Here is a 27,364-nt window from a genome sequence, read left to right on the forward strand (position 1 = left end):
GAAAATAGAGAACATTCTCTCCCCTCCCCCCCCCCCAAATTAGACCCAATGAAATTGATGGACAATGAAATTTAGGATGGAGAAAAGGAAATGCTTATTTATCTAAGCACAGAATTGGAATTTGATAGTTCAAATAATGACCACATTTTATAGGAATAAAATTTTGGCATGAGCCAGAGTAAAGATGTATTCTAATGTTATTAGGGTCCTAGTTCAAGAACTAATACAAAATCCTTTTAAAGTAAAGAGTAGTGTGATTCTTTAGAGATGAATAGTATGCCATATGAAAGTTAAGAGGGTTTCTGTTGATTCTAATATTGAATGTTTTAACCCTGTAAAGCAAAATGAAAAAAAATCTTTGTGATGTTTAGAAGGCCTCTTGAAGATATGAATAGATGGTTATACTGAATGACTTTAATTAAAAACTGGCCTTTAAATGCCAGAATATTCAAAATCCTAGGTTTTTTGTTGGAATGATGAGATGCTTATGAAATTCTAATGGACTTTGTTCTGAATCTATGCATCTGTTGTGTGAAAATAGTGATCAGGGTAGGTCTGTTAAATGGCATCACTTTGAGGTGCATTAAGACCTTGATGGCTGCTCTCCTGGCAGTAAAAATTCCAAAAACATAATTGCTTGGTAAAGATTTTCCAAGTAGTGTGAAATATAACTTCAGTGTCTGAATTCTATTTCATAGAAATAAGGGGGGGGGGTCCCAGTTATATTACAGATAAAAAGCATAGTTGCAGAATCATTGCAGTGTAGATAAAATCGAACTGGACTGGTACAGGACTTAGAGCTTTCTAATGTAATATACAGTCATGGAAATATAGTGAGAATCAGTGGGATAAAATCTGCAGTCATGTTGCATAGAACGGCCTATGAGAAATGTTTTGCTCTGCTCAATATGCTGCTGTATTACTACATTTCTTGTATTATGATAAAAATTCTGTTTTTATCTTTCTTGATATGTATGTTTGCCTACAGCTATATTCTTTGTTTATGAATTGCAAAGATATTAGCTTTAAATTAGAGCGCAATAATTGTGTTGGAGTAGCTGATATTATTTTTAGGTATAGTAGTTTTTCAGGACTTTTCAGCAGTTTACCAATATCATTGCTTGTTTTCTTAACCTTAAAAGCATCTATAATATTTATTGAACTTGTTTCAGCTACGACTCCATGGTTTGAGGCTTATCGAGAGAGCTTTCTTCAGTCTATGCCAGCATCAGACCATGAATTTCTGAACCACTATGTAGCCTGTATCCTTTGAAACTGAAAGCGTTCAGGATTTTTAATATAAGATGCAAGATGAAGTTGCAGTTCTTTCTGTCCAACCTTTTGATAGGTAGCTTATGAAAATGCCAGGAGACTGCAACAAAATTCTCTTCGTCAAAAACTTCATTTGAGGTATTAATCAGGAATAAAGTGCTGCTATAATTCTTCAGGTTGTTTTGTTTTGTAATCTCTGACTATTTGCTGCATACTCCTAATCATGTGGTTTTTAATAGCTACTTGGTTAGACAACTTAATTCCAATTTTAAAATTAAAGTTATTGCTAAGTATTGTACAAAAATTAGCATTATCTTTTGATTTGAAATGGCATCCCTTTTGTGAGGACTCTAGAGTAAATACCTTGTAAGTAGTTTCACATAAACATATCAATCTGACTATGATGTGAGCTCATGTGGCTTTCACAACATCATGTTTTTGTAGCATTCACGCTGAGTTGGTTGCCATCTATTCTCAAGCTGTGTGCTAGAGAGAGTGCAGTTATCCTTTAGCGGGTTGTTTACTTCATGAACAGCTTCCAGCTACTGCTTAGAGCTGAGGAAAGTCTACCAGTTTTTTGAACAAATACTGTAGCTATTCTTGTAGCATCATCTAAGGGACACAATACACACATTAGCCTTTAGTTAACTTGTACACTTGTGACACATCCTTAATGTCAATTCAGGTATGCTTGTTGTGTCATCTAGTGAATCGGAACCTGTGGAGCAGTTTCTAAAATTATCACAAGAACAGCATCGAATTCAACATAGTAATGAATATTCTTATCCCAAATGGTTTATTCCAAACACACTCAAATACTATGTGTTGTTACATGATGTGAGTGTAGGGGAGGAACAAAGGTGAGCATAATTGACTAAAGTTTTACAAGTTTTATGAAATGCTTCTTCTGAATTTGTTGTTATGGAGGTTGAATCCAAATGTGGTTTCCAGTCAGTGGAAGGGGGGAAGCTAATTTTCACTGAATTCTTTTCCACTTCTGACCTCCAGTTTGCTGCCTACACTGTTCCCAAGTGTTCTCTGTTCCCCCACCTTGAACACCATTTTGAGAAGCCCAGTAGGTTGCAGCAGAAGGGGGGAACATAATGAACCTTCCCCCTTCACTTGTAGAAAGTACTGGAAGTGAATTATGCCTGAGGAAGACTTTGGGATTCAACCCACTATTTGTGTATACAGTTAAAATAATTTTGTGGAATCTATTTAGAAGGCAATGTAGATGAAGTTCATTTTTGCCTGAAATGAGTTTGTCATAACAGAAACCATCAATGGTAGGACTATGCTACCATAAGCAGTCAGAAGGAGAAATGATGGGTTTATTAGCAACTTAAATTTAAACTGGGCAGCATGGACTTGAAAAGAATGAAAAGCATGGTGTCTCTCCCTCAAATTAAGAATCTCAGTGGGGGAGGGATTAATAGCCCTGTTTTTCCGGGAATATTCCTAATCAGTCTTTGATCTCCTTTATTTTACTGATCAATATAAATGTGATTTCTAATACATGGGCTGCATTAATACATCACAGGCAGACTTCTGACAGATGCAAACTTGTTGCTGTGCTTATATCTGCCGGCTCCACTGAAAACAGCACATGATTGAAGGGTTGAATCATACCTGATTTGGTGGTATTGTCATTTCAACCTTATCTCTCTTCTTGTTTTTTGCATTGGTCCTTTCTTACTTGTCCTAAGCATTTGAGGTTTTCCTTGTGACTACAGGCATTGGGTATCTCCTATTTCTCTCTGCCTCTTTCATTGGTTGTAGAAGGAACAAAGGGAAGAAGTTAGCTCAGAAAACAGGTGGCTGGGGTCTTATAGAGTACTTACCACCCCCCTCCCAAGATACGTAATATGTGCTCAACAATTCAGGTTGCAAAGACTGGGATCATTGCAACCCCCAATTCCAAAAGTGTTCTAAATCCTCAAAGCAAAAAGAAAGTCTATAGATATAAATTATGAGGATTTTGTTTTCACTGTTGGTCCACCTTTCTATAAAATGGAGATAATGTCCATCTATTTAAACATGGAAATAATGCTAAAATATTTTTTTCAATATGTTTGGCATCAATAGCACCCCAAATTACAATTATGCATAGTGCTTTCATTTTGAAGCCAAGTCTATTGGGGCCAGATTTACCCCATTTCCCCTTTTGATGAAACTCAAAATTAAAAAAGAAAGGGAATGGTGAGGGGAGAGAGGGACCTTAGGGCACTGCAGTTCACTGAGGAGAGAGTTCACCGGGAGTTTGGTGCCTGTAAAAAGCTTTAAATGGGTAAACCAATTTTTTCCCCATGAGCGCAGGGTCAAAAACACCCCCAATTCCTTAGGAGGGTTAAACAGGAGTGCATATTCAAGATCATGATGTGTAATTTCTTGAGAGATTCTGAGTATGTACTGTTGCTTTGTAATGCAGAATACCTTGGTATATCTTGGTTGTTCTAGGGGGGTTTTTTTAAAGGAAGAAATAGACTATACAACACTGAAATCAGCCCACCTCCATACTAGTAGTAGCTGCTATTTTTATGTATTACTGGCTGCTGTCCAATCTACTTATTACTTACTGTACTACTTTTGAGAAGAGTGTTTTCCTTGAAACTTTGCTTTGTTAGCAGTCAGTAACTAACATGTTCCATATATAGTGTATATCTATATATAAAGATGAAGCAGAATTTCCCAAACTTGTACAAATGAGAATATGCCTGCCTGTTTAACACTTTTAGGGCTGATTCAATTTATGAAGAAATGAAGCAAAGATATGGGACTCAGGGATGCTACTTACTTAAGATAAATTCTCGGGGGTCTAACAGAGGAGCAGATGAACAGATTCCAGATCCTTGGAGTCAGTACCTTCAGAAAAGCAATATCCAAGTTCAGGTATATTTTCTGTTTTATATTAAAGGTTATTTTTTTCAAATCTGAAATATTTTTACTGTAACCTTTGAATTCTGTGAATATTGTGAGTAATGTTGTATATCCATATATGTTTTGATAATTGATACATCCTGGTTGAGCTTAAGACCTTTGGCCGTGGAAGCTAATAAAGGAAATGGAAATGGTTATTTTTTTTTCACCTATTGTCATGTGTTTTTTCTCACTTCATTTTCTTTAATAAATTACTTTGTCCTGGGGCTGGTAGTATGAAATTCCTCTCCCATTACTGCTATCTATTGCTGGTAGTTTTTAGATGCCTGATTGGGAAATCAGTTCTACCTGCTAATTAAAGTCACGTTTTAGCTCTCTGTATTTGTCTTTTTTTAATAACATGTTTAATGGCAGCTAATGTCTTTGAAAAGTGGAGCAGCTAAAATTATCCTTCATTCTGCTAAGCTACTCTTATCTTGATTCCACCAACCCAAAGATTTTTATTATCTGAACATAAGAACAGTCTGGAAGGCCAAACAAATGGAGTATACAGGCCAAGCCTCTCTCCCTTCTGCTGCCAACCAGTCCTTTCAGTCGCCATGGCTAGTAGCTATTGATGGACCTTTCCTCCATGAGTCTGTCAACCCCCATTCTAAAGCTATCTCTGCCCATGAAAGGCCTATTTATTAAGCCCCAGTAGTTGGCCACAAATATTGCCAGGTTGGCATTCTTCCAGCTGCGTCAGGCAACTGGCAACCTACCTGTCACACCTCGACCTAGCCACTGTAATCTATTCAACAGTCACCTCTATACTTGATTACTGTAACTCTTTTTATGCAAGGCTGCTCTGAAAATTGATCTGGAAGTTACAACTTGTCCAGAATGCAGTGGCTCAGGTCCTTATAGGGACACCAATAACTACAACTACACACATACAACCTGTGCTTTGCCAGCTGCACTGACTCCAGGTTGAGTACTGGGTCAGGTTCAAGGTTCTGCTTTTGATCTTTAAGGCCCTAAATGGTCACAGACCAATGCACCTTTGGGACTGCCTCTCCCGGTATGCCCCCCCAGAGGTCACTATGCTTAGGATATCAAAACCTACTAAAAGTCCCTGGCCCAAGCAGTGTTCAGCTATCCTCAGCCAACTTGGTGGAACTCTCTGCCTATTAACATCAGGGCCTGCAGGACTTGTTACAGTTCTGTAGGGCCTGCAAGGCAGAGATGTTCCACCAAGCATATGGTTGAGGACAGCAACATTTTTAGCAACTTTTTTTAAAAAAATGTTTTTAACAGCAACCAGGGTATTAACTGGCATTCCACCCCTCTCCCCCTACACCACCACTATGTTAATGTGAATTGGGGGTCAGAAAAATTTTGCACTATGGTGTCATATAGTTGTTAGATGTTATGGTTTTGTATTTAAATTTATTTTAATATATTCTGTATGAATTTGTTGTACACCATTCTGAGCCTGCTCACAGGGGTGGGTGGGGTAGTATAGAAATTTAATGTAATAAATAAATAAATGGAGCTTCCTCATGGCCAGTAAATTGAACACTGAATGCTGATGCACAGAAGGAGTTTGAGGATTCAGGTGTAAAATGACTAAGTTCTGATTCCTGAACAGGCTTGTAGCATTAAAAAAAAAAGTTTGTGGGAGGTGGGAAATGCTGATCCAAAGCTTGGGAAGACTGCACACTTCATTTATCTTTTTGAAGGTCAAAGGCCTGCGTATGCAATCCAATCCCAAGTTTCAACAGAAAATAGGCTGTAAGGTGAAAATGCTGCTAAATATGTATTGACGAATGTGATATAATGTAAAAATGTAATATCCAAAGGATATCATGTTCATAAGATCACTGTGGCAACTATTTCAGCCACAATTCTCAATCTGTGCTGAAGTGCATGGTAGTGATCTCAGGTATTTGGTGACTGCTACAGTGCTTGTATAAGTATGATAGAATGTGTAAAAACTATTCATGGGAAAATTCCATGACCTTGTGGCAACATTTATGTAAAGCAGTGCAGCCCAAAATCTTAGATATCAGTACTGGTGGCAGTATATGTACAGAATTTTATTCTTTCCATTAACTTCTGGGTGCTTTAAAAAGAAATATGGGCTGGGTCCGTTTCTAAAGTAGATCTATAGTTGATTATTCAGCAAAGTCTTCTTATTCCTTCTTATAGATGTTTAAGAATATACAAAGTATTAGCTCCTTGGGAAGGCTGCATGATGCCTACTATCTACCGTATTTTTCGCACCATAAGGCGCTCCAGAGGATAGGACGCACCTTCCTCCTGGGGGGCAATCCGCTGCCTCTTCCTCCGATCCGCTTCCCCCGCGCCTGCTTGCCTGGCTCCATCTTCTTCAGGCAAGCGCTGGGATCGCTCCACGTGGCCCCAGCGCTTCGCAAGCGCTGGCTGCGGAGGGGGCAGCGTGCGTCCTCCTTGCCTGTGTGCCTGGCTTCAGCTGTGATGTTTAAAGCAAGCGCTGGGATCGGAGGGGGGAGGGAGCGATCCCAGCGCTTGCTTTAAACATCACAGCTGAAGGCAGGCACACAGGGAAGTAGGAAGCACCCGCCCCCTCCGCAAACGCAGCGCTTTGCGAGCGCCAGCTGTGGAGAGGGCAGCGTGCTTCCTACTTGCCTGTGTGCATGCCTTCAGCTGCGATGTTTAAAGCAAGCCGGCGCTTGCGAAGCACTGGGGCCATGTGGAGCGATCCCAGCGCTTGCCTGAAGAAGATGGAGCCAGGCAGGCAGGCGCGGGGGAAGCGCCGGATCGGAGGAAGAGGCAGCAGATCGCCCCCTCGCCCCCCGAAGGTACGTACCTTCGGACCATAAGACGCACACACTTCCCCCCCACTTTTTGGGGGGTGGGAAAGTGCGTCTTATGGTCCGAAAAATTATGTATCTAAATTTCAAATACTGGCCTAGAATTTTAATGAGCATCTGATTCAGTTTTCTTCATAAAATATATTTAGTATATATTCAGTAGGAGATATAGAATGTTTAAATGAACTTACAAATACTTAAAATGTTATTGTTGCAGCAGAATTCCTTTGGAAAAGCATTAGTAATTACAAATGTTTCAAATATTTTTAGAAAGCTGAAGTTCTGTTTCTTGTTGTGTTTTATCTTGACAGGAATCTTGTGAGGATGGCCCCTATACAGTAATTTCAAATAAGAATACAGATCACTTTATACCCCTGGATGAGTTAGGAAATGATTCCAAAGGTATATTTCTTGTTATAACAGTTTAGCTTTTAAAGTGAAATAATCATTTGTATGTCAGACCTCTCATCTTAATCTTGCTGTGACTTCATCAAGCTATAAGTGTAACTGGCATAGCGTGTGTGTGATTTGAATTTATATGTGTTCCTTTAATTGTTGATAAGTTGCAATAGAGAAAGGTGAAAGAGGGGGATGAGTGAGTGAGATGATTGGCTGGTGACTGAGAGAGAGTGGCCAGAGCGAGGAAGTGCGTGTGTGGAAAGAGGGAGAGAGAAGTCAGTCAGCAGTGAACTCTCAGCAGAATGGCAGCAATTAAGTCAGTTGTGGTTAGTCAGCAGTCTACAGACTCTGATAAGCAGTCTTCTAATTAGAATCCCATACAGTGCTGTGAAAAGCATTAAGATTCTAGGGAAGAAAAATAGAATACTTTAGAGGACAAATTAGGGGCTAGATAGAGAGCCAAAACCTAATAGTGTCAGAGTATTATAGGAGTGTGAGAGACAGAAGCTGACATAAGGTTAAGTATAGAAAGGAGGATTTGAGAGGAGTGTGTGAAGGGAAAGAGTGTGGCACCTCAGTCAGAAGTTATTATTAGTCATCGAAGAATTAAGATATAAACATCTTGAAACCAGTACACTTATTGTACAAATAAAGTTTTATTTTGTTTTATATTATCCTGGAGTCCTATGATTTTAAAATATAAGAGTCTCATCCTCAGGACCACATAGTCCAGTGAAGAAGCCTTAGCGCTTGGGCACAGATTCAGATGGGAACATTAAATAAAGTGTTTGGAATTAAATTCCTGGGGGTAGCATATATACACAAATTAAAAGAGAAGTTGTGACTGTGTGATTACAAGCTCGAATTATGAGCTGGAAGCCATTGATTTCTAATCTCAGCTCAGCTGCATTCTCATTACATAGCCACTGTGGTTGCATTCACACACACTAAATAATGTGCTTTGCAACTGGATTTTTACTGTGTACAAATAGCAAAATCCACTTGCAAACAGTTGCTATGTGAAAGCACCCTGTGTCTCAACACCAGGTTCCAAAAGCAATATGGCTTTAAGTAGTGTAAATCTTGGCCTGTTCTACATGACTGTTGCCCTGGATCTTTTGTCTCTACTCTTATGAGTGAAAAAGCCTTCTTCCACCAAAGCAAGCATTCTTCCATTTGAACAAACTGCTCACCACTTGAACAAGCCAGTTTGGTGTAGTGGTTAAGTGTGTGGACTCTTATCTGGGAGAACCAGGTTTGATTCCTCATTCCTCCACTTGCAACTGCTGGACTGGCCTTGGGTTAGTCATAGCTATTGCAAGAGTTGTCCTTGAAAGGGCTCTCAGCCCCACCCACCTCACGGGGTGTCTGTTGTGGGGGGAGAAGATACAGGAGATTGTAAGCCGTTCTGAGTCTCTGATTCAGAGAGAAGGGTGGGGTATAAATCTGCAGTCTTCAGTCTCCTTCACTTAGTGCAAGGCAGCTATAAAATTCACTTAATTGTAGGAATTACTGAGGTGTTATATATGAAGTACTTTGAGTTTTTAGGAAAGTAGTAATTATTAATTTTTTTATTTAAAAAGTTTTATTGATTTAAACTACAATAAAGAAGCATTGCAGAAAATGCATAAAAGGAGGGAAAAGGGGCCTTGACAGAATGGGGAAAACAGAAACCAGTACAAATATATCAATTATAATTCCACCTCCCAATAAAATGCTCAGATCATTCTACCTACAAGTATAAAAATCTCCTTAAATATTACCTTCCTTTCTTCTTTTACCAGAATCAAAAAAGAATATATTTTTAATAAACTAGTAAAGCAATGTAAATCTAAACAGTTCTTAAACACAAATTAAATATAACCAGTTATGAAAAAATATTTTTTCTTTCAAGACTGTCTCAAAGTCAAATTTATCTAATTTAACTCACGTCTATAATAAGCACAAAGTAAGTTTTTGATTTAGCAAAATCCTTATTAAAAGAAGCATATAAAAATCATTTCTTTGTCTATAGCAAATTACATAAAATACATAAAATACATTTTATATTTTGTCTATCTCCGTCTAAACCATTTCTCCTGATAACATATTAAAAACAAGTTTGTCAAATTACCAAGTCTACCAAATTCCACAGCAATCATACTATCTGCCTTTTCACCCTTGATGCTATTCTTACATCATTCAATCTCACTAAATAGGCAAACTGTCAATACATCTACTATATAGAGAAATATGTTAACTACACTCATTACTTTTTCAAGATCTCCCTTATTCTTTTAAAGTTTAACTTCTGTTCATTATTAATGGTTACATGATTGTTTATTCATCAGGAAAAGGAAAGAGGGAAAAAAAAAAGAACCCAAATTCCAGAGTCCTTCTTTTCAAAGATTAAAAACTTTTAAGTTCTTTTGATTTCTGCACCCAGATTGTATCAGAGGCAGCCCATTTAATCATAGTTTATCTTTTGGTATCACATTTCATTTCTTAGTCAGAATTCCTTGTTCAGCCATTCACCAAAACGGAAGAAAAAAATCCAAAATCCTTTTTTTGAATGGCCTTTGAAATCCAGATTTGTTGATTGGAGTGCAGCTTTTCTCTTCTAAACATGGCCTGACCCCTCAACCACAGGGGGAAGAATTCATCGCCATTTTCCCCTCTCCGCTTGATTTTACTGCAGCTTAATTTGCGGTCTAGTTTTGAAAGTGTGTTAGAAGAGACCATTTTACTTTTCCTTTGTTTGCTTCACAAAATATCGATTTCCCCTTCTACTTTCACTGCCGTACTGGACCCCTGCAGATTTATCGTTTCATTAGCTGTCAGATCTTCTTCCTTCAAATCATTAGCTGTCAGCATAAAATAATCTCTAAGGAGCTGCATAAATGAGATAAAATCTTCCTTCAGAAAGCTGAGATTTGCGCAAATATCTTTTCCATGTGCCATTTCATTAAACGTTGCCATATCAAAACTCAGTTTCTTAAGCATTAGCTTCAAGCTCCTGTTAGTCCCCGTTCTACAACAGCTTCAACTAAAATTTTAGAAACTGTTGTTTCAAATACAGTCAGGCAGTAGAGGCAGAACTCTTTACTGTATATCTCCTTTGTGTTCAGATCGTATTGCAAATTCTTGGTCTCTCTCTCGGCTTGACTTGGCGAACGAAGATTTAAGAAGGGTGCAGTAGTCCACGTCTGCTGCAGGCTCGCTGGTGGCTGACAAGACCAATGCGGGACAGGCAGATCCGGCCACAGTGGCTGCAGGGAAAAGTCTGATTTGGGGTTGGTGCTGTAGCAGTGCGATTCTTCCTCAATCTCCTTTTGTCCTCAAGACCAGCTATGCGTGCGTTCTCAAAGGAAGAGACAGCCTGGTGGATGGTGTGCCTCCATGCTTTGCGATCTGAGGCTAGGTCAGACCACTGGTGATGGTTGATGCGACAGGTGCCAAGGGATTTCTTCAAGGAGTCCTTGTACCTCTTCTTTGGTGCCCCTCTATTTTGATGGCCGGTGGAAAGTTCGCCATACAGAGCAATCTTGGGAAGGCGGTGGTTTTCCATCCTAGAAATATGTCCTGCCCAGCGCAGCTGCATCTTCAACAGCAGTGCCTCGATGCTTATAACCTCCGCCCTCTTGAGGACTTCAGTGTTGGTCACAAAGTCACTCCAGTGGATGTTAAGGATGGTGCGAAGGCAGCGCTGATGAAAGCGCTCAAGGAGTCGCAGGTGATGACGGTATAAAACCCACGATTCGGAGCCGTAGATGAGGGTTGTCATCACAACCGCTTTGTAAACATTGATCTTTGTGCCTTTTTTCAGATGCTTGTTGCTCCACACTCTTTTGTGCAGTCGGCCAAATACACGGTTTGCCTTTGCCAGCCTGTTGTCAATCTCCTTGTCGATCTTGGCATCTGAGGAGATGATGCACCCCAGGTAGCTGAACTGCTGGATTGTCTTCAGAACTGATTCACCCACAATGATGCAGGGAGGGTGATAATCTTCCTGGGGTGCAGGCTGGTGGAGAACTTCTGTCTTCTTCAGACTAAGTTCTAGGCCGAATAGCTTGGCAGCCTCTGCAAAGCAGGACGTCATATGCTGCAGAGCTGATACCGAGTGGGAGACGAGTGGAGCATCATCAGCAAACAGTAGCTCTCGGATAAGTTTTTCCATTGTCTTGGAGTGAGCCTTTAGTCGCCTCAGGTTGAACAGGCTGCCATCGGTGCGATAGCGGATGTAGACACCATCGTCATCATCTAGATCTACTGCGGCTCTTTGAAGCATCATGCTAAAGAAGATTGTAAAGAGAGTTGGAGCGAGAACGCAGCCTTGCTTTACACCTGTGCCTATTGGGAAGGGCTCCGAGAGGTCGTTGCAGTGTCTGACTTGGCCTCGCTGGTCTTCATGTAGCTGGATGATCATGCTGAGGAACCTTGGGGGACATCCTAAACGTTCCAAGATTTGCCACAGACCTTTCCTGCTAACGGTATCGAAAGCTTTGGTAAGGTCGACAAAAGTCACATATAGACCCTTGTTTTGTTCCCTGCATTTCTCTTGGAGCTGCCTGAGAACAAATACCATGTCGGTGGTGCTCCTGTTAGCTCTGAAGCCGCACTGGCTCTCTGGGAGGAGTTCTTCTGCAATGGTGGCCACCAGTCTGTTCAGGAGTATTCTGGCAAGGATTTTGCCTGCGATGGAGAGCAGGGTTATCCCCCGGTAGTTGGAGCAGTCTGACTTTTCCCCTTTGTTCTTGTCTAGAGTGATGATGATTGCATCGCGAAAGTCCTGTGGTAGTTTGCCTTGTTCCCAGCAGGTGACAAGTACTTTGTGAAGTGTGCTATGTAGTACTGTGCCCCCATGCTTCCAGATCTCTGGTGGGATTCCATCAACTCCCGCTGCCTTTCCACTTTTCAGTTGCTTGATGGCTTTAACAGTCTCTTCTAGGGTGGGGATCTCATCCAACTCTGTTTTCACTGGTTGAAGTGGGGTGAGGTGGATTGCTGAATCTTGAACTACGCGGTTGGCACTGAAGAGAACCTGAAAATACTCCGACCACCGGTTCAGTATGGATGCCTTGTCTGTGAGGAGCACTTGGCCGTCTGCACTACGCAAGGGACTCTGAGCCTGATATGATGGGCCATATACTGCCTTCAGGGCTTCGTAGAACCCTCTTAAATCACCAGTGTCTGCACACAGCTGGGTTCTCTCTGCAAGCTTGGTCCACCACTCGTTCTGAATGTCTCGAAGCTTGCTCTGGAGGTTGCTACATGCAGCGCAAAAGATTGCTTTTTTCCCGGGACAGGAGGGCTGAGCAAGATGTGCTTGGTAGGCAGATCTCTTTTTCGCTAGTAATTCTTGGATCTCTTGATTGTTCTCGTCAAACCAGTCCTTGTTCTTCCTTGTGGAGAACCCGAGGACTTCTTCAGAGATCAACAGGATGGTAGTTTTTAGGTGTTCCCAGAGTGCTTCTGGAGAAGGGTCTGTGGGGCAACTGGGGCCCTCAATTCTTGACTGGAGTTTTGCCTGGAAGGCAGCTTTAACTTCGGCTGACTGAAGGCTGCCAACCTGTAGCTTCCTCCGAGGGATACCTCCTCTCCTGGGTGTGGGTTTAAAGTGAAGACGGAGATTGCAGCGTACAAGATGATGATCCGTATGACATTCCGCACTGGGCATTACTCGGGTGTGTAAGACATCTCGAAGGTCTCTCTGGCGCACCAGAATGTAGTCGATAAGGTGCCAGTGCTTGGACCGTGGGTGCATCCAGGTTGTCTTCAGGCTGTTCTTCTGCTGAAAGATAGTGTTGGTGATGGTGAGCTGGTGCTCCGTGCAGAATTCTAGCAGGAGGCGCCCGTTATCATTGCAGTTGCCAATGCCGTGTTTGCCAATTACTCCTTTCCAGGCTTCCAAGTCTTTACCTACTCTGGCATTGAAGTAGCCAAGGATGATCACCTTGTCCTCTGTAGGGGTCTTCCGTACGAGGTTGCGTAGATCAGCATAGAACTGTAGGGGTCTTCCGTACGAGGTTGCGTAGATCAGCATAGAACTTGTTCTTTTCTGCAGGATCTGCTTGAAGGGTTGGGGCATACACACTGAAGAGTGTTGCATGCTGCTTGTTTTGAAATGGGAGGCGCATGGACATGATGCGATCTGAGTGACCTGTTGGCAGGTTTTCGAGTTTAGAGGCAATGGAGTTCCTGACCATGAAGCCAACGCCAGAAAGGCGGCTCTCAGCCTTTGACTTACCCGACCAGTAGAGGGTATAGCCAAGCACAGTGTTCTTGAAGACTACCTTCCTCAGGGAAACGGACCTCACTGAGAGCTGCTATGTCAATATTCAACCTGAGAAGTTCGTGGGCAACTAGAGCAGAGCGTGGTTCAGGGCGACCACTGTCTACTGTGTCAAGCATGGTTGTGATATTCCAACACGCAAGCTTTAGTCTTTGCACACTTTGTGAGGCAGGTGCATGCCTTTTCTTTGTTGTTATTTTTTGACCGCAAATAAGGATGCCCGTTGACCGCGGCTAGCCAACTGGGGGGGGGGAGACGAGCTTTGTTTAGGCCACCTTTTCTAGGCCCCTCTCCGTGTGCAACAAGCAGTGCTGTCCCTAGATAAGGCTGCTTTGTCGTTCAGGGTGCTGCCGAAAAATGCTTTCGTCTCCGGGTCAGCATCAGGCGACCAATACCCTGAACCGCCTACATGCAGGATCGGGACTGCGGCTTCCAGTGGCATCTTCCACCTGCCGTTTCGCCCCTTGCCCATCGCTGCAGGACTTGGTGTGTTGTGGGTTGTGGATGTGGATATGCCCTTCAGGCCTGCGCAGAGGAATTTTTAGGTGAAGCACAGTGTGCGCGGTACTGGCTCCACCCTTTCACCTTGGGGTCATCTGCCATGGCCCAGTAAGCCGGGACGCCGGCAGCGAGTCCTCCAGGTGGTAGGTGTTACATTAACGAGCTCTATCTGCCCGGGTTTGATGTTAGAGTTTTCCTTCTCTTGGCTGGCGAGGTTGGTGAGCCCAGCCTGCCCATCCGGTTATACCGCCGGACATTCGGTCGCACCATGACGTGGCAAACTCTGTGAGAAACGGGGGGGGGGGGGGAACCAGCGGGAAGGTGTTGCCACGGATGCAGTAATGCAGGAGAGGCCGTTGCAGTGACCATCTGCCTGGAATAGCCGGACAGTGACCACGCAGCGTTCACTACACCGGGAAAGGAGAGGCTATGTATTGTGCATACACTTTCCTTGGGGGGACAGGATACCGAAGAGGAAGCCCACCCCCCCAAAAAAATTCTTGGTAATCTCTTTTATATATATCCAATTATAGTCCGGGTCAATATTGATGATTATATTTAATCCAGTTTAAATAGTTAAGACTGATCATAGCGAGGCCTTTTGAACTGGTCTTTTGAGCTAGTCTTTTGTTGTTATGCAGAGTGACCTGTCAGGGAGTAGAATTAGAAAAAACACCTACTTGTTAAGTAGAGTCATCGCTTTAAAAGTGGAAAAATGCGGCTTTAAAGATGTACTGGGGAAAGTGAAAGCATAAAAGCGATCGGGAATTCTTCTTTTTCTGCTGATATACCAGCTTTCAAGGCTGTGGAGCTTCAGGATACAAAGAGAGCACAGAGGGCTGTTGCCGCTGCCCCCCCCCCGGCGTAAAAGTCCCATGCCGAAGAAAAAGCACTCTGGGCTTTCCCTATGGGGGCATCACTTCTGTGACACCCCTCCACCGGCCAGACTCAGAGTTGCTGCAGAGAGACGATCTGCAGACAACTCTGAAGCCAAGATGACGGATCCCGGAAGTCTCGTAATTATTAATTGTTGTACTTTCTGACTCCATAAGAAATTACTGAAGATCTTGTGTTCCAGCACAGTTATTTATTCAAGGAATCTTTTGCTTCCCTCTGAAGTCGTATTCTGTGGTCAAGAGTTGTAGTATCACAGTGATCAGCTAATCAGTGCCCTTCCAGCTCATGTGAATACCCACTTTATGTGTTCTAATCTGCCTTTAGCCTTCTAGCCTGATTATCCTCTATCAAATAAGATGCAAAATGAGGCTGTGTGTTTTATAAAAATATAAAAAGTTGAGCAAAACCAGAAGAAATGCAGTCACTGGCATAAGCTTTGCAACTTTCCAAATTTGGTGTGACTGGGAAGAAGTTACTGCCCTTCTTGCTGGATCAAAACATATGGTCACTGTTAGTGATCTGGCAAGTTGCTAGATGTAAAGTTATGGTTATGTTGCTAGATATAAAGCCAAAACATCAAAGTATAAGGGTTCATTATAGTAGCGGGGTATAGTATTCCTTTCATAGAAATAGGCACATAAATACTGTGATCTTAAACTTCAGAAGAGTGTTTAATTGTAAATTTAAGTAACATTAGGGAATAACCCAAGTTTTCACAATTGCCACTGCTTACCATTCTTCTCACAAATTCTGTCATCTTGAATATATTATTCTGCTAATTTTCTCATTAACACCTCCTGACTGAGAGTCCTGTTAATTTTCTTGACAGTTGATAACCTCTATTGTTAGATTAATTTAAAAAGTTCCAACATGACTAGTGAGTATGCAGGTTTGCTATTAATGGAGAAACAGAGTTTCAGTACATTGAAGCTGTAGTGACATAATGGTGACCAAGTAGGCTAGGGAGGCTGGCAACTTGACGAGCAGAGGCAACTGGCTCAGTTATCTTGTTGGTTTGTTTGTAACTATTTTACAGTGTCAGTGGCTGTAAGTTGGCAGTAGTTTTGTTTACAAGTGTAGGTATTTAATATTTCTTTTGTAGCTACAAAAATACCTTAAAATGACACAGATAATAGAGAAGGAAAATCTAAAATGTTTGATAGATAGGGAAACAGCTTATTTTTCAGTTTTGTATGTTTTTGAATAGTATGATTTAGAGGAGAGTGATAAGAGGAGTATAATGGGTTATATACAAGGTATGAAATATTTGTAATATAATAACCTGGGATTGTATTCAAAGAGCCATAAATTAGAGTTTTGCTGGCAGAACTTATCTTTCTTCCTTTCTTCTGTGTAAAACCAAACAAAATGGTTCTGGAAGGTCAAGGGACCCTTAGGAAGAGTGTAGGTTATGGTATGGTGAACTGAGCCCAATTGCACAATCCAAAATTCACAACATTTGTGGCAGAGTATGAGCATTCATGGGTCACTGGTATCTGAAGAAGTGAGTAGTGATTAATGAAAGCTCATACTCTACCATACATTTTGTTAGTCTTTAAAGTGCTGCTGGACTCTTGCTCTTTTCTGCTGCTACAGATAGATTAACATGGCTAACCACCTTGATTCTTCAGTGAGTGGAAAGATATCAACCTAAGTTTTCTTATTAGTAGTAGTTCCTGTTATCAGTGTTTAGTTCAATGTGTAATGGACTGCATAATTTGTTTTCCAGTAGATGGTTTGTCAAATAACTTTAAGACTCACCCACTCCAGTTGGATCACACTAGTGATAGTGGCTGCTTTGATGGCACTGATTATCTGAAATCAAATGTATCACTGCATGAATCAAAGAAGTCAAATACCGGGATACCACATGGCATGTGTTTGACACTCACAGATCATGATCGAATTCGACAGTTCATTCAGGAATTTACTTTTAGGGGACTTCTGCCACATATAGAAAAAACGATCAGGCAACTTAATGACCAGGTAAGTCTTTTTCCCTCTAAAACTCAGAGTTACCTTTCATGTCATCAGTAAACTCAAAAGACGTTAGTGTCTATAATACACATGCATTCCTATTCTTATTTGCTTTAATGCAAGGCCCACTGGGTTGAAGGTTTACTGCTAAGTAAGTGTTAGAGACCCTGACTTGGCTAGCCCAGGCTAGCCTGATCTTGTCAGATCTCAGATGCTAAGCAGGGTTGGCCCTGGTCAGTATTTGGATGGGAGCCCACTAAGGAAGACCAGAGTTGTGATGCAGAGCCAGGCAGTGGCAAATAATCTCTGAACTTCTTTTGCCTTGAAAGCTCCATGGGGTTTCCATAATGGCAACAAAAAAGTGATTTAATGGCAACAAAAAAGTGTAATACTCAATACCGTAATAATGATATTGGCATTTTGGACTGGAATCCAAATGGCTGTACATACTGTGCCATGTGTGCTGTGAGTCTCTGTGAGAATGCATAGAATCTCAGCCCTTGCTCATGCTTATGTCTGATGGGTTAAACTGCTATTCCTCATCACAAAAACCATAGTATTTAAAATTCTATAATCAAAATATTCTGTACACACACAGTTCTGCACGCAGATTATGTTGTTTAATTACATAGTCAGGTTGCAGTTAAAATCTTGCTGTATGCCACTTGTGCATCATCATAGTATTAATAAAGCGTACTTGCAATTGCTAGAGAAACCTAAAAAATATTAGTCCCTGAAATCAGGCACTGCGATTAATGACTGTATAAAGATCGGTGCATTATTCAGCATCATGTTTGCTAATTAAGTTCTATGCAGTGGAAAACTAAACTCTGTGTGATGAAAAGTAAAACAAATTCTAAAATTCATTTTAATGGTTTAAGATGGCTAGTTGACTTGATATTGCTTATTATTTATTATAAATTGCATTTTTGAATCACCTAATTCCCACAATTGTGGGGCTGTAGATGATGTACAGAATTATAAAGACAGTAAAAAAACATAAAATCAATATCCAAACATATAATATATTAAGATCAAGTGCCAAAATTTACTGTTCCCTCCCACTTACGGCCTCTGGGTGCCTCCTTGATATGGGGGGGGGGGGGGAGAATTAAATCAGTCAAGGAAACAGTGAGCAGGGGAAGGTGCCAGCCATGATGTAAACTGCTGCTGCCCTCAACTGAAAGCCTGGCGGAACATCTCTGCCTTGTAGGCCCTGCCGAATTGCATACCATCCCACAGGTCACTGATATTTGACAGAAAGTTACACTTGGTCGAGGACAGCTTAATATCTCTGGGGCCAGGAATCACCAGCAGGTTGTTATCTGAGGAACATAATGCCCTCCCGGGGGTGATATAAATGACTGACAGCTTCCTGGTGGAATTATTAGCAGTTTTGTTAGTCCTAGTTGTGTTTTTTTATTTTGTTGTCATGATATGAGTTCATTATATAAAGAGCCATTTTCAGCTCAGAATTCAAATGAACAAATAAACTCACTGTCCTTTTACAATCCAATCTATTTTATATCAAATTTAAAATAGAACATTAAATCCTTCAATTCTTTTTAGTGCTCATGGAGGAAGGAATTGATTGTAATACTTTAGATTTCAGTAGTACCACTACATGTGTCAGTAGTTAATGAGGTATTTGTTTTCACTTTGAATAGGTTGGACAAAAGTTCTTGTAGCTTACCATAGGAACTGATTATTGGCCTTCAATCTGATAAATCTTACCAGATTCAAAGCAAAAAGCAAAAGTCATATCTTATTACTTTGTATAAGAAGTAAGATTTGTATATTTAAAAAGTCTTAATTATACGTTTTTCTAATTAAATTTGTGTTTTCCTGCTTTTTTATTCTTTCATTTACATCAATTATCAATTTTTTTAAAATCTAGATTAGTGTCAAAAGCCTATGTAAAGACGCCAGTATAACATAATGTTCCTAATTTTGGGTGAGACTTTTAATTAATAATCTGGTAAACTGTAAAACTAATTGTATAGTTATTTTGTAACTTACACTTTTTGCATCTTTTCCTTTTGTTGTCATATTCTGCCTGAATAAGCATTAATAGAACACTTGAATGCATTTTATTCCTGATTAAGCTTTATGCTGGTCTAAAGACCATAATAAACAACTACTACTACACTTCAGCGTATCTATCAGTAAAGCAGTGTACAGACTGAATTCAGAGGTGTAGCGGTATTTGCTGACATCCTTGACCTCAGAATAGAAATGAAATTCTAAACAAATCTTAAATGCTTCATTTTTTTTAGTGTCACTGAGGCCAAGGACAAATATAAAACTTCCTGATCTCATGGTCTCAATTCAGATAGCAAGAGTGTATCATTACTGTGCCACTCATTTCTCCGCCCTTGCCTGGGAAGCCAATGGGGTCCTTTCATTTACTCCTGATCTTTTAAATGCAGTTAGAAATTTGAAGCATTATCTGCATCACACCTTCATGTTGAACTGTATATGAAAAACTAACAGCTGTATTTTAAAAGTTGCACGTGAGTGTTTAAATTAGGGATGGACATGAACTGACATTTATCATGAACTGGGCCCTTGAACCTCCCCAGACATGCTGGTGGTGGGGCTTGGAGAAGGCATTTTAAAATCTCTTTAAATTTCTTCTCCAAGCTGAACTGCCAGGTGTGACTCACAGGTGAACTGCGAAGGCACTTGAATGCCTTCTCAGTTGACTTGCTGAGTCAGTGAGTGAACTAAAGAGGCATTTATGCCTTCTCGGTTTACTTGTGAATTGGGCCTCCGTGGTGGCATGACTCAGCAAATCAAATGAGAAGGTAGTTGAAAAACTTCCTAGTTCATTTGTGATTGGTGGCACAGCTTGCAAAAGCCATTTAAAGGTGGGTGAAATCGCGACTTCCAGAGGCCATTTGCTGCTTAAACTCCACTCCCACATGGTGCCCACTTGCAAAACCCATTAAAGGGAATGTTCCCTTTAATTACTTTTGGAAGTTCCCACCCGCCTTCCATTCTGCTGGCCTCAGGGAGCTGCCCCCTGCAGAAAGGAGGGAAGAAAGATCCACAAACTTCATGAACCTGAGCTGCTGTGAGAAGCAGGGAAGCTTCATCCTGGTTCGTGGAACCTCCATTTTCCCGGTCCATGCCCATCCCTAGTTTAAGTTCTTCTGCCAAAAAATAAGAAATCTTCATTTTGCAAAAGCTAGCCAAGTTTTCATTAATAGGCCTGGGTATTTCTGAATTTACTGAAATCACAGATCTTTTTTGCTCTGAAAATAAAATAATTGTCTTACAATTTGGCCAAACTTTAATATTGCTTTTTTATTTTTCAGCTTATATCCAGGAAGGGCCTGAGTCGGTCATTATTTTCAGCAACTAAAAAATGGTTTAGTGGCAGCAAAGTTCCAGAGAAAAGTATAAATGAACTGAAAAGTACTTCTGGTTTGTTGTAAGTAAATCTAAAAATATACAAATAATTTGACTTTTATTAGATCTTGCTTTTTAAATGTGTGCTTTATTGTTAGGTCATCAGTTACTTGTTTTTATACGTGCTTGGTTTTTTTGAAGAAAGGCTGTAAACTCCCTACTAGTTCTAATCACATTTTATTGTTATGCTTCCTTTTCTTTATGAAGCACAGTGATATTCATATTTATATGTCCTATATTTTGTCTGTCCTATATTTAAGTTACACTGAGAGAGAGTGAAGGGTGCACAGTTACCAGTGAGTGTTATGGCTGATTAACTCTCCAGTTCTAATCTGACACATTTCCAATTACATTATATTCTTTCAAGTTCCATATCTTATAGTGATTATATAGAAACTCAGTAAATTTCCTTCCACCTCCTTCACAAAAAGCCTTTGAATAAATTACAGCTATGTAGGATAATATTTCTGTATATTAACAACTGAGTATGTGTTTTAACCACGCAGCCTGAGCTTTAACTCAGTACAACTGATTAAGAGACAGGAGATCCAGATGGGCAGCAGTTTTGGTAGAAATCTTTCTAACAGAGCAGAAATCTCTCTGACAAAACTACTCTTAGAAAAGGATGTTTAACCCATACTTGAGAGTGATACATCCACTGTATTCTAATGTAATTTTTTATTTGTATCTGAACAGAGTAGACTCCAGTTTCATTCTACAGAAAGATGTTATTTTAATCCATGCTTTAGAGGAGACCAATAGAACAATTATAACAAACTCTAATTTATGACTCTTAACAATTAAGAAACCTAATGACATAGATAAAAAGGTAGTCCCCTGTGCAAGCACCAGTCGTTTCCGACTCTGGGGTGACGTTGCTTTCACAACATTTTCACGGCAGACTTTTTACAGGGTGGTTTGCCATTTCCTTCCCCAGTCATCTACACTTTCCCCCCAGCAAGCTGGGTACTCATTTTACTGACCTCAGAAGAATGGAAGGCTGAGTCAACCTGGAGCTGGCTACCTGAACCCAGTTTCCACCGGGATCAAATTCGGCTCGTGAGCAGGGAGCTCAGATTGCAGTACTGCAGCTTTACCACTCTGTGCCACGGGGCTCTTCAGTGACATAGATATCAATCTCCAATGTTTATTGCCTTTGCAGTTTTTTTCCTCCAAGTCAAGCTAAAGTGATGATTACCGGACCCCAACTTATTGCTCTTTTAATCTGCTAAAAATATTTTCACTATTTTGCATACTCATTCACTGTCCACTCTAATTCACTGCCCACTCTGTAGGACTTTTAATTCCATCCCATACTGTTGTCTGATGGTGTGCTTTTAGCACACAAAAGCTTACATTCTCAATAAAACTTTGTTGGTCTTAAAGGTGCTTCTGGACTCCAACTTTGTTCTAAGAGACAAAAGGTTTGTTCAAATCCACAATGGAAATTACTTCATTATAGTTGCAAAATTGGTGTAGTCATATTGGGTTGGATCCTGTGGATCCATTCTACTAAAGGATCATATATTTCTCCGGTGGAAGAAGCATTCCACAGATGCAAAAAGAGCGAAATCTAATGACTCCTTCTGCCAGAGCACCATCATTAGTGGAATGAGTCATAAGTACATAAGTAATGAAGAACCTCCTTCTGCAGAATATGATTGAAATGGATGGTGGAAGTCTTGTGTTTTTTATTGCTACTTGAATCTGACTTATAGGTTGGTTTCAAAGAAATGTAAATAATAATAGAAATAAAATAATAGCTACCAGAATTGTTCTCAGGAAACCAGGATTTATGTGGCATAGCAGTTTTTATGCTGCTGCTTGTGCAAGAGTGCAACATTTTCCTTATGAAAATATGTATTTTTGGATTTAATTTTTTTTTCCATGCAATATTCTATTGCAAAGTTTCCATGAGTAGAAGATACCTTCCACAAGGAGAAAGTCACATTTGGATCAAATGTTGTCTATTAAGAAAAGAATCTTTAAGCCAAATGGAGGATAAATGTGCTATGGCGCATCAGATGAAATGCTATATAGGTGACTGGTGATAAGAACCTCTGTTATAGGGTAGATCAGAAAAGTAAGGAAGAACTCCACAAAATCCTGGATGAAAGGGAGACATTTGACATTTTGTCACCATTTGTCCCTGCTTCTATTTTTCAAGAGAGTATTACAGGGGTTCCCAGCCTTTTTGAGCTGTGAGACCCTATGGACGCAGGGTAGAGGGTACAACTGCAAAATGGCTGCTGCGAGAGGCAAAGCCACAAACATATGGAAAATAAAACCAGCATTATGGTTTCCAGTCATATGGAAAATAAAACCAGCATTATGGTGGTAGTTACCACTGAACCCATGTTAATTTAATCTACATAGCCAATCAGACCATTCTCTGAAAACATTTGATGGGCACCAAATAAGATGTTGGCAGGCACCTTGGTGCCACCACAGTGAGGACCCAGTGAGGCTGGTATTTGTTGGAAGCAGAACATTAAAGTAGCTGAGCCAAAGTCTAGTGTTTATGAATAGATAAATGATATTCCTCTCAGATTAAGGGATTTTTATATGTGAGTGTGTATGTGTTAAATTAACAGGTATCCTCCAGAAGCACCAGAACTTCAGATCAGGAAAATGGCAGATTTATGTTTCCTGGTACAACACTATGAACTGGCATATAGTTGTTATCATACAGCAAAGAAAGACTTTTTGAATGATCAAGCAATGCTATATGCTGCTGGAGCACTGGTTAGTATATCAGCATTATTTTTGAAAGGGAATTCAATTGCTTGGGAAGAAGTTAATGATTATTGTATATTATTGGAATTTACTGACATAATATGGCGGCCACTGATGTTGCATAAAACTATATGTTACATCTAGTTCTATTATTCATTTTGCATACTTCTAGACATTGCTTCTGAGTCTGTGATTTAAAGAGGAAGACTAGAGCGAGCAGGGGGAGAGAAAGCCTTAATCCTTTCCCCACAAAACAGCTTGCAGAAAATTGCCTAAAACACAAATGTTCTTCGTAAAATTAGTTGACATAATAGTAATATGTACATGTGTAGTAAATATAATGTTGGTTGTAACTATTTATTTCATAGGAAATGGCAGCAGTATCTGCTTTTCTGCAGCCAGGAGCACCTAGGCCATACCCTGCTCATTACATGGATACTGCCATTCAGACTTACAGGGATATCTGCAAGTAGGTGGTTATTTATGTTCAGTTCTTTCTGACTAAGGCTTTGTTTTAATTTTTCATTGTATGGCTGGTAATATATGATCTTCTTCGTGGTCTCTGTGCAGTCCCACACATGGGTCTTGCCGCAGGCAATGAATCCATTCCTCGGAGTTCCAATAGCTCGCCTATAGCGCTTTTGGCGCGCTCCCCTCCCGCTCTGGGGAGCAGGCAGCGACCGCGCATGCCTGGAGCGGGGGGGGGAGCGCCCATTCCACTCAGTTTCTTCCTTTCCGCCGCCCGGACAACACCTTCCTCGCTGCGCTCTTCCTTAGCTCGTCTTCTCCTTGGACTTCGCTCTCTACTTCGTTTGGTATCGCTTTCTCTTCCCCCTTTATTCGTCCTAAAAAAAAAAAAAATACACCGTTTCTGCGCTTTTCTCTTCCTTTTCCAACCCTTCCCCCTTCCCTTCCCCCCCTCACCGTCCGGAGCGTATGGAAGGGAAAGTTACTTTCAAAAAGTGTAGGCACTGTGGAGCTAAAATCCCCACCACAGACGGCCACAGTCACTGCCTTTTCTGCCTCGGGGAAGGCCATCGAGTCGACGCTTGCCCGTATTGTGCGAACTTCGGCAAGCAGGCACGCAAAAACCGCGCTGCACGACTACAGGCTTTCCTCTTAGAACGGTCCTTGCGGGCTATGCCCACTTCCGACGCGCCGCCTCCCCCACTTCGAGCGGGAGATTCGGCTTCCCCGGCCGCGCCTCAGTCTCAAAAGACGCACAAGTCCGGGAAACGACCTCCGAAGCACGCCGAAACTGGCCATAAGTCTTCGAAAAAACTGTGTCATTCCGAATCGGAGTCGGCGCCTAAGAAGCCTCGACATTCGGATTCGGCGCCTAAGAAACCTCACCATTCCGAATCGGCTCGCCATTCCGAATCGGCAGACTCGGCGCCCATAAAGCCCCGTGACACTACGGCCTCGACCTCCATGGCTTCGACTGCTCAATCGAGTTCAGCTCAACCACTCCTGCCGCCCGAATTGTCGACCCCCGTAGATGTCATCACCGACATGCCTCGGCTTACACCTCTCACCTCCACGGCTGTGGAGGTGATTCCAATTCGGTCTCGGTCGCCCTCCGTCCACAGCGTGGTACCTTCAGAGATCCTTGAACCCGACCGTACCACCGACCCGACACAGGCCTACCTACGCCCATCTCTACGACCTGAATCCTTCCAAGATGTTGCGGTTTCCCCGCTGTACCGTGAATCGGCAACTCAAGTCTCCTCCCACCGGATTAGAATCCGATCACGCTCTCCGCGTAGCCGCCACGACTCCGGTTCCTCCGTCTATTTTGAGCAACAAGATTACTACTCCAGACGGCGATATGAATACTCTCCTTTCTCCAGATCGCCTTCACCGAGACAAGGCCGATCTCGCCACCATTCCGGTTCGTACTCCGATTGGGACGTCCATCATAGATACCAGGAGTCAGACCCTTACTTCCATCGTGATGCCGCTACTCCACGGATCCGCTATGGAGGTTCGCCTCGGCCTCGTTACGCGCGCCCAACTCAACGCGAAGACTCACCTCAACTCCATTTTGACCGCCCCTCTCGACTTCGTGACCCTCGAAGTCATTTCGAGTACTCACCCAGACTCCTTAACCGCCTCCTATCATCGGAACAAGAGGCTGGCCCCTCGCGTCAACGCCGGGAGCTCCCTCGGTACCGAGACGTGGCTAAATCTCGTACTGCTTCTGCCACTGTATCCGTGGCCCCGGATTCTCGACTTCGGTCCCCTTCCAAGACCTCGGAGCCTACAGCTCCCATCTCGGAACCGGTCATTCCTCCACCCTCTCCCTCCACGGCAGCCTCCTCCTCGGGCAGAGAGTCCCCAGCCTCTTCGGATTCGGAAGACCACTCTCCATCTCTTCCTTCCGATCCTGCACAACAGCTCCGGCTCTCTCCTTCGGATGCATCCAAGGCGTACCTCAACCTAATTACTTTGATGGCTGAGGCACTGAAAATACCGCTCCAGGCGGACTCCCCCAAGGTGTCGGACATGGTACATGACTTGGTGCAGTCCGACTTTCCGCCCGGGTCCTTGCTTCCAATGCTACCGGTGCACTTGGAGGGTCTTCAGGAGGCCTGGGACAAACCTGCCTCAGTACCCCCCACTTCAAAGAGGCTGGACTCCCTCTATCGCGTCCATGCCCCCGATGCTAAGTTCCTAGCCTCACATCCGGCTCCGAACTCTATTATTGTTCATTCGGCCATGAAGACCAAACCCTCCAGACATCCCACGCCTCCGGATCGTGAGGGAAGAAAATTAGACACTTTGGCAAGAAAAATCTTTACTCTAGCTTCCACCAACTCGAAGCTTAACAACTACCTAGCATACTTCGCTGCTTATACCTTTAATCTGGCGAACCAATTCATACCACTCATATCCTCGCTTCCTGATTCCTCTCAGAGAACAGCCTCAACCCTGGTTTCTGAACTCTCCAGGGTCTCCAAACAACAAATTAATTCAATTCGCCATGCGGTCTCCTGTTCCTCCCGCGTCTTCGCCTCCTCAGTTGCCTTGCGTCGTCACGCTTGGCTTAGATCCACTAATCTGCAACCCGACATCAAGTAGAAGATAGAGGATCTTCCCTTCGACGGCCTGGGCCTCTTTCATGCCTCCACTGATGAGGTCTTGTCTTCCGTTGACGACGGTCGTAAAAGGGCCAAGCGCCTAGGAGTATCCCAACCAGCTTCACAACCGTTCATTCGCAAACAACCTTGGAAACCATCTTTCCAAAGACGCCAACGTTCTCCTAAGCAGACTGAATACTGGAAAAGAAGACCTGCACAACAAAAGCCTTCTTTCCAACAAAGGCAGCGCTCTCAGCAGACCAAAAAATCATCCCTCCCTACCAAGCAGTCTCTTTGACTTCCCCATTCAGTCGCCCTACCCCACGTGTCTCTCCCCATTCTACAGGACTTGGAGCTCAATTACGACCGACTCCTGGGTACTCACCATCGTACGCCTGGGGTACGCAATCGAGTTCGCTTCACTACCTCGCCACCACTACTTTGTCACTACCCCCCCTTCCCATCACCTCCATCAGGAGATTCTGGACTTGCTCCAGAAAAAGGCCATAGAGCCTGTTCCCCCCCAACATCGGGGAACGGGGTTCTACTCAAGGTACTTCCTGGTCCCCAAGAGGGATGGAGGCAAGCGTCCTATTCTAGATCTTCGGAAGCTAAACAAATTCATCGAGTACAGGAAATTCAGAATGATCTCGCTGCAGTCCATCTTGCCCTTGATTCCAAAGAATTCCTGGATGGCTTCCCTAGATCTTCAGGATGCTTACTTCCATGTAACAATCCGACCTCAACATCGGAGATATCTCCGGTTTGCGATGGGCCAACATCATTACCAGTATGTTTCCCTACCATTCGGCCTCTCCACTGCACCCAGGGTTTTCACCAAGTGCATGGCGGTGGTGGCAGCTGCTCTACGGATCCGAAACATCACAGTCTTCCCTTACATAGATGACTGGCTCCTCATTGCACCAACACCAAATCAGCTCGAGTCCAATCTCCACGCAGCACTTCTCCTCCTGTCTTCTCTAGGCTTGAGGGTGAATGTCACCAAATCGCACTTCACCCCCACTCAGCATCTCAACTTCATAGGGGCCCATCTCCGCACCTCTATACACCGTGCCTTCCTCCCAGAGGACTGCGCTCTGACAATC

The 27,364-nt window shown here is 42.4% G+C and overlaps 1 protein-coding gene across 8 annotated transcripts in view; it reads left to right on the top strand.

Moving 5' to 3' along the window:
* Positions 1 to 27,364, top strand: part of TRAPPC8 (trafficking protein particle complex subunit 8) — a 105,992-nt gene that overhangs the window by 20,309 nt on the left and 58,319 nt on the right. For 5 of the 8 annotated variants that reach the window (XM_060243848.1, XM_060243849.1, XM_060243851.1 and 2 more), the window contains 8 exons: positions 1,173 to 1,262; positions 1,958 to 2,132; positions 4,008 to 4,161; positions 7,295 to 7,385; positions 16,781 to 17,037; positions 20,349 to 20,464; positions 23,037 to 23,187; positions 23,547 to 23,647. In XM_060243848.1, coding sequence (XP_060099831.1) covers positions 1,173 to 1,262; positions 1,958 to 2,132; positions 4,008 to 4,161; positions 7,295 to 7,385; positions 16,781 to 17,037; positions 20,349 to 20,464; positions 23,037 to 23,187; positions 23,547 to 23,647 — 1,135 coding nt within the window. The remainder of the gene's footprint in view (positions 1 to 1,172; positions 1,263 to 1,957; positions 2,133 to 4,007; positions 4,162 to 7,294; positions 7,386 to 16,780; positions 17,038 to 20,348; positions 20,465 to 23,036; positions 23,188 to 23,546; positions 23,648 to 27,364) is intronic. The other 3 variants (XM_060243850.1, XM_060243852.1, XM_060243855.1) reach the window with 1 other exon arrangement.

The sequence above is a fragment of the Heteronotia binoei genome, chromosome 7 (assembly GCF_032191835.1).
Source record: "Heteronotia binoei isolate CCM8104 ecotype False Entrance Well chromosome 7, APGP_CSIRO_Hbin_v1, whole genome shotgun sequence".
NCBI classification, from domain to species: domain Eukaryota; kingdom Metazoa; phylum Chordata; class Lepidosauria; order Squamata; family Gekkonidae; genus Heteronotia; species Heteronotia binoei.